A 12,386-nucleotide genomic window follows, 5' to 3' on the forward strand; every position below is an offset into this window, starting at 1 on the left:
ACATATGGAGTCTGTCCTTCTCTGTATGACTTATTTCACTTAGCATAACACTCTCCATTTCCATCCACGTTGCTACAAAAGGTCATATTTCATTCTTTCTCATTGCCACGTAGTATTCCATTGTGTATATAAACCACAATTTCCAACTTTGTATTTCTAGAATGCATGCTAGCCTACTTGGTCATGGATTGTTCTGGTGATACATGGTTGGTATTGACTTGTTCATAATTCTTTAGACTTTTTAATCTGTTAAATTCTTTCCTACTTCCTTTGACAATTTTTGCTACTGGGTTCATGCTAACTGTATAAAATGAATTAGGATGCTTTTTCTACATTCTGGGACAGTTTAAACAGCTTTAAATATTTTCACCTTAAAATGTCAAAACAATTCTCCTGTAAAACACCTGGACTTGATGTCATTTTTAAAAAGAATTCTGGGATGCCTGGGTGGCTCAGTCGGTTAAGTGTCCGACTCTTGATTTTGGCTCAGATCATGATCTCATGCTTGTGAGATAAAGCTCTGTGTAGAATTCTGCACTGACAGCACAGAACCTGCTTGGGGTTCTCTCTCTCCCTCTCTCTCTGCGCCTCCCCTGCTCCCCACATGCATGCACACACTCTGTCTCAAAATAAATAAACTTAAAAAGAATTCTTCCGTAATTTTATCAAAGACTTCAATAATTTTCTATTGCATATTTCTTAATTTTTTTAGTATTTTTGAGAGAGAGAGAGACAAGAGTGTGAGTGGGGGAGGGTCAGAGAGAGAAGGAGACACAGAATCTGAAGCAGGCTCCAGGCTCCAAGCTGTCAGCACAGAGCCCGATGTGGGGCTCAATTCACAAACCGTGAGATCATGACCTGAGCCGAAGTTGACACTTAACGAACTGAGATACCCAGATGTCCCATATTGCATATTTCTTGATATGATTTTTATAAATTGTTTTCTAGAAAATAGTTTATTTCATCCAGATTTTCAAATTTATCAGAACAGGGTAATAAAGAATTTATAACATTAAAAAAACACTTTTACTTATCCTAATAAATATTTTTATTCTTTACAAGTTCCTGGCTTCTATTTTTTTGCTATGACTATGTATTTTCTTTTTATTCTTCAGTGTTTTGAGAATATTGATCCTGCCTTTAATAGTAGTTACCCTGACATTTTTGACAAACATGTCTTTATCCTTCTTTTCTCTGTCAAAGTTAATTTTGATATGGAACATTCTGACTCTATTTCTCATGAAAATATGGAAGACTTTACTCACTAGCTCTTCCATCTGTGCTTCAATCTCTGGGCTCCATTAATTCTCAGTTTTTAACATCAGTTAATATAGTTTATCCAAATATCACTAAATTATTGCTTTTCCCATTTTTTATCCTTTTGAAAAATTTAACACTTCACCCCATTTTACAAATTTACAATAATTAATTACATTTATTTATGCTTATGTGATTTCAGTTTCACTAGTCTTGTGGTATGAGGTGGATTTAATAAATCCAATTTCCCTTCATGTCTAAGTTGGTTGGAATGATCTAAGTAAGCAGCTTCTTGTCTCAAGACATGGTATCCTTTCTAAACACTTACATATCTGAAAATGTCTTTCTTCCATTGTCTTCATCTGTGAAAGCATCTTCACTAGGTATAAATTCTTTAAGTAAAACTTTTCCTCTCCAAAACATGAGAGGGTAGTTTCCTATCAACTTCTGGCATTGCATGAGGCTAACTTGGTTTTTCTTCTCTTGCAGGTAACTGGCTTTTGTTTGTTCTTGCCTTTATCCTCATAATACTTAGAATTAAATTACAGTTCATTTTTAAATTATAGGATGCATCTAATTATAGAATGCTTTTCTCATTGATTTTTCTGGAACACGATGTGCTCTTTCAATCCATACATGCAGATCTTTCTTTGGTGCCCCAAAATCTTTGTTCAACTATATCTCTGAGCAGTACTTTTGCTCTATCTGTTCTGTTCTTTTCTTCAGAAACATCAAATACGCCAGGCTCAAGTGCCAACCTTTGCTCTTCCATCGGCTGACCACTCTCTCGTTGGTACCATCTCAAGGTACTTGTGAGAGCTACTCTTTTTTCTCGTGACACTGATTCTATCTTTTGCCATATCAGTGATGGTATATTTTTGTGTCTGCTGTGCATTTTCCTTCTGCATTCTTCAGTTCCTTAAAGTGTCACTATACTCAACCTGTTCTCTCTTTATGGCTTTCTGTTTCTGCTTCACAAACAGCACATTTTTTATACTCATCTGAAGAGGCCCAAGTGTTTCCTGAAAATTTCTCCATTTCTGGAAATGAGAATATATACTGATACAGCATAATTTAGGACAATGCTCCTTTTCTGTGTTTCTCAGTATTCTGTCCCAACTCCCACCATCTCCATCCACCTCACCCAGACCTGTGGCTACTTCACCCATCTTGGGTTATATAGCAAGAGATATCCCTGGGTGTTGGGAGACTAAGATATTTTTATGTTTTTTTTTTTTTTTTTTTTTTTTTTTAAAAACCCATCTATGGTACATATATAGTTTGGTGATGATTAAATTATTTTGGAAAAAATAATAGAAAAAATTCTTTACTCTGTGAACAGCACAATAAAAAATCAGTTTTTGTGAATCTAGGATATACACAAAAGTTATAGTATGAGGATGGCAGTTAAAACATATACTTTTGGGGTGCCTGGGTGGCTCAGGTGGTTAAGCTTCTGACTTCGGCTCAAGGTCATGATCTTACGGTTTGTGGGTTCCAGCCCCACGTTGGGCTCTGTGCTGAGGCTCGGAGCCTGGAGCCTGCTTCTTATTCTGTGTCTGTCTCCCTCTCTCTCTCTACCCCTTGCCTCCATTCATGCTCTCTCTCTCTCTCTCTCTCTCAAAAATAAACATTAAAAAGATTTTTTTTAACTTATATACTTTTGCTTCTGAAAGGGGAAATTGTTGATATTTTGAGAACGAATGACAACATGATCTAATCCTCTTTCCCACATAAACACCAATTTTATTCCAAATAATCACATAATTTAAAAACTTTTCCTAAAACACTCTTACAAAAAGTAACCCCAGTATCACTAATTCTGGAAATTCCATTTTGTACATTAGTAAGTACTACCTCAACTGAACTGAAACAGTCCAAAAATTCCATAGCTTCTATAGATTCAACTTAAAAGTGAAAAAAAATTATATTTTTCATGATAAATGATGCTACTGATAACTTTACTTGGTAGACTTTTAGTTACTTTGGTGATTTTTACAATCTTACAAATAAGCAACACATATATAATTTATATAAAATAATATTAAGCTATTCTAATGGCTTGCACTGGAGGCCAAGGAGTTGCATTTTGTTAAACCCAAATTGAACAGAGTTGAATTTAAGTTAATACAGAGAAAGGCATGCTCTGGATGTGTTGTCCTTTGCATTTCTTGAAGCATCAGATGAATTGTAAAAAGTTCAAAGAGCTTCTTATTACTCCTGGAAGAGAATGAATACATTAACTTAATTGCACACACTTAGGAAGTTTATCTGGAATGGCAATGAGCAATCATTTACTTGTAAATGTGGGCAAATGGCACCTGGTTTTCAACATAGTGCAGAAAATATGTAACTAAAGGATTAATATGTCAAGACAAACAAAAAGGGGTTTTAGGAGAGAAGGCTAAAGTGGAAAACTATTCAAGGAAAAAAAGAATATGCTCTATGATCCTGAAAACTGAACCCTATTCACCATTAAAATGCTTGAGAATATTTTCTTCCTCACAGTTAGAAAAATTAAAATACTTGATCATCTTATTTTAAGTAAGTAGCAGAACACTGGGTTACCTTTTGACTTAGGTCAAAAATACCTTTTCAACCAACCTACCTGTAATTATCAGTCAGTAATTTCATTTTCAATCAGAATAATATCTGAAACATTTTTCTTATTTCCTTGTCTATATATATTTGCCTCCTGAAAGAAATTATCAAATAACCTATATAACCACCTGCTAAATACAAAACGATTCACATCTTTGTGGTTTTAAAGATTTACTTCAAGACCTGCTTGAGCGTCAGCTATTCCCAGCCCTCCATTTAGAGATTTGTTCTAGCTCTTTCTCTCAGTCTGAAATGAACGTAAGCTATAAAACACATCGAGAATAGTAAAATGCTTTGGCTCAAGGATATACTTGCACTTTGGGAATACATAAACATAAACCCGTGAATTAAGAGCCAAGACCAAATTAAACCCAAGTAATGTTACTGCAGCTTCAAGGCACTACAGGTAAACTACAACATGTCTTCCTGAGAATTTACTGATTACAAATCAAGATAACCATGGTACCGTCAGTCTGCAAATAAAGGAAGAAAATTAATTGATAAGTTTACCTGACATTTGTCCCAAACTAATAATGTATGAGGTTTTATTTTGACAATTAATAACTTACTGTGGTGTGGTACAGTGTACTAAGCACCAAGCAGAACATGTGGACCTACTAGCACACATCTACAAATAATTTTAAGATGTATTATATTTACTATTCAAGTACACCGAGGCCAGATAAAATACCTAGGTTCATTACCATGCAAATCACAAAGGAGAGGAAAGGAATGGGGCAGTGGAGCTGAACCAAAATCAAAATTTTACCATTATAAACATGGGATGAGACAGGTGTTTAATTTGCCTCAAAAGAAACAACAGAAAATACCTCAAGATTAGGAAAATAAAGCTTAAAATCTATGTCCTTTATTTATAATTTAGTAACTGGTTATATCGAAGTTTGCATCAGGGGAAAGAAGACGAAATGCAAAAGCCCTTAATTCTCACAATAAAATCCAAATTAGTGGCGTAACAAGCCCATAATTCTGCTTCATTCTAATTCCCTAAATTCGTTTCAATACATCAATAAGGATTTGCATATATACTTTTATTACCTTTTTTATTTTCACCTGTGGTATTACAGAGTATCCGTGTGCAGTAAGTCACTCTGATACTACCACTTGCTAAAACTACCATACTTGCTAAAAACTGCTCTTATTTTTACATACCCTGTGGTACTTAAAGTTTGTTTAGCAGAAATGAACTATGGAAACAAGATGTTTCTAGATGGATACTCCAATTCTCATCTGTTACTGAGTATGTATCTTAGACATGCATTAATATTTTATGATTCTCAAGTTTCTACATCACAATAATACGTCTTTCAATACAAAATTTTAGAAATAAAAAAATCTTACTTGATTTTGGAAAGTTTCTGCAGAATAATACTGAGCTTTTCTAGTATTTGAAGATCAAGCTTAGGGGCTCGAAGCAGCACTGAGCAAGTACGAAAAAATAAAGTGTTGCTACAGGCTTCCAGGAAAGGCTGCAAAGATTCTGCAAAACAAATTACCAGTGCTTTACTGTTAGGGAGTAGATAAAAAGAAAATTAAAAACAAAATAAACCTGAAGTATATGGGGGTATTCATAAATATTGGTTTGGATTTTCATTCTTTTCATACTTTGGGGCAAAAATATCATCACTTGAAAAATTAAAGTCTCCACTGGCTCTTGTTGAACAATGAAACCAAAAATAAGATTATTTTCCCTAATATCCAACTTCCATTAGTCAGCACTTAGCAGAAATTCCATGTTTGAAAGAATCGGGGAAAGTCATTTCTTCAGTAAGTTCATAATAGTAGACTGAGTTTAAACAATTAGCAATAAGAAATATTTTTGGAACAGCAATTTTTTAAAAAACCCTACCTTTAAGAATTTCATTTGTGTGTTAATGACAATTTACATAATCAATGGCTAGGGAATAACGTTTTAACATAAGAGCAAAAGGGTGAAAAGACTGAAAATATTACAAAATAAAAAATTTTTCACGTCTATGTAAAAAAAAATTACAAAACTTAAAAAGCAAAAAGTTCTAAAAAACAAAAGCAAAAAAAAAAAAAAAAAAGGAAATCCCCTTGTAATATATTTGCCAGAAGATTGACACTTTTTTTTTTTAGACTGATACTATTTTTAAAAAAGCTTTTATAATCAGTATGAAAAAGATGGACCTAATATTTTTTTTAGTAATGAGCAAAGGGCACAAGCAAACAATCATGACAGAATAAATATAGAAAACATATTCAACCTTAGCAAGAATAAAATAATTAGAACTTGGCAAATGTGTATCAAAAGTCTTGAAAGGGTATATCCTTCGATTCAGCAATTCTGCCTCTAAGCCTGTGTCGGAATCAGATGTATGCAGAGGTCTGTGCATATGGGCCACGGAAAAGTCTGTAATAGTGAGAACTGAAAGCTCTGCTAAAGTGGTTATGAGCTGAACACAATAACGTATAAACATACTAAGATGCACATCGCTAGTGGGGCACCTGGGTGGCTCAACTGGTTAGGTGACTGACTTCGGCTCAGGGCATGATCTTGCAGTTTGTGAGTTCCAGCCCCGCATTGGGCTCTGTGCTGACAGCTCAGAGCTGGAGCCTACTTCAGATTCTGTTCTCCCCCTCTCTCTACCCTTCCCCTGCTCAAGTTCTGTGTCTCTGTCTCTCAATAATAATAAATAAACATTTAAAAAAAAGATGTACATCACTAGTATTGGTAATTAGGGGGGCTTGAAAAGAAGCAAAAATCAGAGATTTTTAGACCATACATTATCGCCTTTAAAATAGGTAAATTCCCGTGTAAAAAGCCTCTGTAAAATTCAGAGGCTACCACAGTAAATACAGGACTTTATTTCACACAGGTAAATAAGTCCATAGATACAAAGGACAAAAAAATATGAGAGCTTTGTATAATCATTATTTTTGAATCCACAAGAACAGCTTGAAAGACTGTCTTTACTGAACAAAATATTCAATAATGAAACCAACGAAATCCGTACTAGTAAAGTCAGAAGAATGTTGTGATAACAGATGAGAGGTGATACAGGCTGGCAATGGAGCATGATGACAATGGTCACGTGTCCTCTGCATATTACCATGTGGTAAAAAGTAGGAGAAAAAATGTAATACTTTCCCCAGTATTACAGCAGTCTAACCCAAGTATGGACTAAACTGACTTCATCAAGTCCTGTGTTATGTGTGTGCGCCTGTGTGTGTGTGTGCGCCTATGTGTGTGTGTGCACGCACGTGTATCTCAGTTATAGAATCTTTTTTTTATTTGATAAAGAATATGAATGTTTAATAAACCAATATTCAAAATAGTTACACACATCTGTTTTCACTTTATGTGAATTAAAAAAAATCACATTGTGACAAATCTTATAACCTTAACTTAAAATACATGAATATTAACATTTACTAATATATTTACACATCTTATTTACATCATCAACAAATCTGATGAAAAACAGCATATGTTATTTTAACACAGCAGGTTTTGATCAGTCTTTGAAAATTGATCCAGGAATGTGCACTGAATTTAGTTAAAAAACATTTCAACCTTTCTGAACTCCTAGAAGTTACCTACTCACACAAAATATTCCAAAGCCTCTGTTTAAAAATTAAACAAAAACAGGAGCAGCTGTATTTCATCTTAAAAGACTATAAAACTGCTTTGTTTAAAAATATGAAAATTCTTATGGTATTTTTTAAGTGTATACTTTTACTTTTTGCATCAAAATTACTTAAATGAACATTAAGCATCTAATAAAAGTTATAAATATTCTATCATCTGTGACATTGTGTACTTCATGATTTGAAACAGCTACAAATTAGTTCTCATATAATACCTTTATGAGGTAGGGCCGGTAGTAATCCCATTTTACAAAGGAGGAAAATGAGATGTGCCTATACGCTACTGAAAAGACTGAAGTTAAATTTCTTTTCTTAAAAACCACACTTTCTTATTAGCCTACCTAATTTCTTTTACAAGTGAAAAGGCCTGTTTCAAAGCAGGGGACTGGAGAGGTTGGGAGGAGTGTGTCATTCAAGTATTTCTCAGCAAAGTACCTTCTATGTTGGATACTTAATTAAGGGGGGAAAAATTAGGATTATGGGTTACCTGAATGCATCTACCTAATCAACGGAAGTTACTAACAGAACTGCAAAATCCTTCACCAACATGGTACTTTACGCTTTTTAATTTTTCCTGAAGTCGAAATACTGTTTCTTTTTTTACTCAGAGGTCTTCTAAAATTAAGATCTGAATTATAATCCTGATGGTACACCAAGAGCTCTTTAGTGCATTTTACTGCTCTAAACTTTAATTAGATACCAATATATTTCCCACCACTGACCACTAGGTAAGTTAATAAAACATTATAAAAATACATAAAAAAAAAAAACAACGAAATGAGATCTCTTCTCAGGTTCGTCTCTGCACAAAGATGTTTCTGTAAACACTTTTAAACCAGTATCTTAAAATTCCAAATTATTCAAGTATCTCTTTAAACATATGTCTACACATTAGTAAAAATTGGGGAAAATATGTAAAGTCTTAAAATTCTCATCTGTAATTCCATGGAAATCATTTACAAAAAACTATTTGCCTTTTTTTAAAGCCTTCTCAATACCATTTCTTGAGAAGCAGAATTCCATCTTGCATTACTATTACTTTGCATTGCAAGTTTTAACAATTTCTATTGGGTATTTAAACTAATTTTTCCTGAATTCTCCCTTCCCATTTTCTCCCTCTCATCATTGCATCATTGTCACACTGTTACTAGCTGACAAACACTAGGGCTAGTGAGACTCATCTTTCTAAGAAATTAAGTTAAAGGCATGGCACTTTTTCTTCATTGCAAATGCTAAATACAAGGCCAAATTCACCTTCCAATAAGGAGTTTCTTAAATGTGCTCCCAATAGAGGGGTGGGGGGTGGGGGAGAAGCTCCACTGCTACAATATAAACATACCAGAAAAGAAGATCCAAAGAACTGTGAATCAAATACAAGCAAGCATAATTCTTAAGATAGTTCTATTATCCTGGGAAGGGAGGATCAGTTACAGAATCTTCTTAAAGAATGAAATATAGGTTACAAATATAGCACACATAATCTACAAATAGCATTAAAAACACACTGACTGTAATTTCCAAGCAGCTTCATTAAAAAAATGCACACAGTTTTATTTCAGATCCTAAGACATATGATTCATGTCAACTCTGAACAGGAAAGTTATATATATGGCTAATATACTTGAAATTAATGGGTAAAGAACAATCTTATAAGTCACTGCCAGAAAGACCACTGAGGGTTCTTAACATACCTATAATTTACAATATTGATGTTTTCAATTTAAAAGCGTAGAAACCACATAAGAAAACTATAATGGCTTTTTGTATAGTAGACCCTTCAACTCGGATTTGAACTACACAGGTCCACTTACACACAATTTTTTTTCAATAAACAGTGCAGTACTATAAATGTATTTTCTCTTCCTTATGATAGTCTTAGTAACATTTTTTTCTTTAGCTTACTTTATTGTAATAATACAGCACATAATACATATAACATACAAACTACGTGTTAACCAACTGCTTACATTATCCGTAAGACTTCCAGTCAACAGTAGGCTATTAGTAGTTAAGTTTTAGGGGAGTTAGTTAGAAGTTCTATGCAGATTTTCAACTGCTTGGGGGGTGGGTAGTGTAAAGGCATGAAAGAGTGTATCTTCCTTTATTTGACTACACTGTAAATGTAAATCAAGTCTTGGAATGAACAAAGCACACACATTTAAGGGCTATTACTAAAAGCCCCAAGTAATTATTGCCAAATAAAAGTGAACTTCCTTGTATGACTTCTATAATGGAAAAAAAAAACAAGACCATCCAAAAACTTTAATACATCAGCATACTTAAAATGTGAAGCTTGTTCAGATCTTTTCCAAGTAAAAGAGATTCACTGGTTTGATTTCCAGTCACTCTTAAAACTATGAGAAAGCCATAAAATAAAGAGAAAGGAAATTCTGGAATTCTTTATGTACTGGGTTAGGTTTAACTGTATGACTGAAACTCTGCAGTTTTAACATTTTTCAATTCTACAATGTTCAAATTAAATACATTTTTTTAAGCTTAGAAGAACTTCAATTTGAATAAAGGTGGCTAGTACAAGAGTGGAAAACAAAAATTGAAGGCCCAAAAGGCCAGGTGACTTGTCTTCTAAAATTCATGTAACACTGGACAAATTACTTAGCATGTCTTCACTGATTTCTACATTAAAATGGAAAGATAATGACTGAGATAATTTCTCTCCCCTAATACCTAGTCGTATTGATCAAAAATTGTAAAACAAAAAACCAGTCCCCTCAAAAACCTCTTACCTATAACAACCAAACACAAACACAGAAACAGAAAGGGGCAAAAATCAAGGTCACAAACTTAAAAAGTTCTGGCAAATGGTCTAGGATAAAAACATAAAGTTCTAGAGTGGAGAAGAGTTAGAAGTGTGGCCAGGATCCTAGCATACCTTCATCATCCTTCTTTCATATCACACACTGGGGTTGACAAAATCTTGGGAATTCTCACTAATAACCCCCAAATCTGAACAGGAGCAAATAAAACAGCTGTTACCTTTTCATTCTTCTGATTGGGAAACAGAGAAAGGGGTTACCAGGGTCAATTTGAAAATGATGTTCCTGAGCACACACTACACTGGGGAACCAGTCTGAAGCCAAAAGAATTTCTCTGTGGGAATAGGATACTCATACCTCTCACTTTCCTAATTAGGTGAAATAAACCCAAACAAAATATTTAGCCAAATCTCAGAAGTGAGAACACAGTCCTGATAATCTAACAGCATGCCATTACTACACCCATGGGCCACAGAAAAAAATGTATATATTAAGGAAAATGGCTTTTAAACTGTAGCTCAAAGGAGAAAAGAAAACTGGACTTGGAGGGTGGTAAGAAGACAGTGCCTCACACCCTTCTATGAGGACACACACAAAGTATGGACAAGGAAGTCCAAGCAAGAACAAGATTGATTTAGAAACAGTATGGCAACCTGGCATAAATATTACATCAATCAATCAATCGATCAGTCAATCAATAAGAAAGGAACAAAACAAGCACAAGATAGTCAAATGTAAAAGAAGACACAGCTCAAAGAACAGGACAGTTTTCCTAAGAGTTTTGAGGTCTATATTAACCTAATAAAAACATGGCTAATCAATAAAATAGGAAGAGATGACAAACAAGATTTTAAAAAGAAAAATTTTAAACCACCATTAAAAAACTGATAAATTTAAAACATCACAAAACTGAAATGATACAGCTGAAGATTATATTACTATCATAAAAATCTGAGATAATTATAGAGAATACAAATGAAAATGATGGAAATAAATAATCAGAAAGAAGTCAATATACGGAAGACCAAAAAAGATCCAAAATAAGATTCAAGAAACAAAAAAGATGAATATATAGGAACGGGGGTGGGGGGGGGGGTGTGGGAAGACAAGAGAGGGAAACAAACCATAAAGACTCTTCATGATAGAGAACAAACTATGGGTTGACAGAGAGAGGTGGGTGGGAGATGGGCTCGGTACATGATGGTACTAAGGAGGGCACTTATGATGAGCACTGGGTGTTGTATGTAAGTGATAGATCACTGAATTCTACTCCTGAAACCAATATTACAGTGTATGTTAACTAATTAAAATTTTAAAAAATAAGGAGTTAAAGTTAATAAAATAATATATATTACAGTTGACCCCTGAATAACATGGGGGTTGGGGTGCTGACCACCCCTGCACAATCAAAAATCTGTGTGTAACTTCTGACTCCTCAAAACTTAACTATTAACAGCATATTACCGACCGGAACTCTTACCAATAACAAACAGTTGATTAACACATACTTAGTATGCTATATACATTACATACTGTATTCTTACAATAAAGTAAGCTAGAGAAAAAAATGTTAAGAAAATCATAAGGAAGAGAAAATACATTTATAGTACTATACTGTATTTATTGGAAAAAAAATCCACATAGAAGTACACAGGCATAGTTCAGGGGCACGTGGGTGGCTCAGTTGGTTGAGTGTCCAACTTCGGCTCAGGTCATGATCTCACAGTTTGTGAGTTTCGAGCTCCACATTGGGCTTGCTGTTGTCAGCACAGAGCCTGCTTCAGATCCTCTAACTACCCCCTTTCTGCCCCTCCCCCACTCACACTCTGTCTCAAAAATTAACATTAAAAAAAAGTGGACAGACAACAGCTCAAACCTGTGTTGTTCAAGGGATCAACTGTATATATGAAATACTAAATGAACAAAGAAATGGATCTGCAGATTGAAAGAGCACAATAGTGATCCAAGAAAATTTGCTTCAGAACATTCAACAGCAAGATATACCCTAAACTTCATAGATAAAATAATTGTTAGCCAACCAAGCAAAACAATAAATAAATTACCACTAACAGGGAAAAAACAGGTTGTCCTCTGACTTCTCTGCAACAGTAAAAGCATGGTTTA

At 34.2% G+C, this 12,386-nt stretch overlaps 1 protein-coding gene across 10 annotated transcripts in view; it reads right to left on the reverse strand.

Annotated features, from left to right (window-relative positions):
- Positions 1 to 3,217: 3,217 nt before the first annotated feature.
- CCDC138 (coiled-coil domain containing 138) overlaps positions 3,218 to 12,386 on the reverse strand; it is a 134,290-nt gene continuing 125,121 nt past the window's right edge. For 9 of the 10 annotated variants that reach the window (XM_042981051.1, XM_042981043.1, XM_042981046.1 and 6 more), the window contains 2 exons: positions 5,218 to 5,356; positions 3,218 to 3,477 (listed from right to left, as the gene is read on the reverse strand). In XM_042981051.1, coding sequence (XP_042836985.1) covers positions 3,312 to 3,477; positions 5,218 to 5,356 — 305 coding nt within the window. In that variant the 3' untranslated portion in view covers positions 3,218 to 3,311. Of the gene's footprint in view, positions 3,478 to 3,865; positions 3,953 to 5,217; positions 5,357 to 12,386 lie in introns of all 10 variants that reach the window. The other variant, XM_042981044.1, reaches the window with a different exon arrangement.

Source organism: Panthera tigris, chromosome A3 (genome assembly GCF_018350195.1).
Source record: "Panthera tigris isolate Pti1 chromosome A3, P.tigris_Pti1_mat1.1, whole genome shotgun sequence".
Lineage (NCBI taxonomy): Eukaryota > Metazoa > Chordata > Mammalia > Carnivora > Felidae > Panthera > Panthera tigris.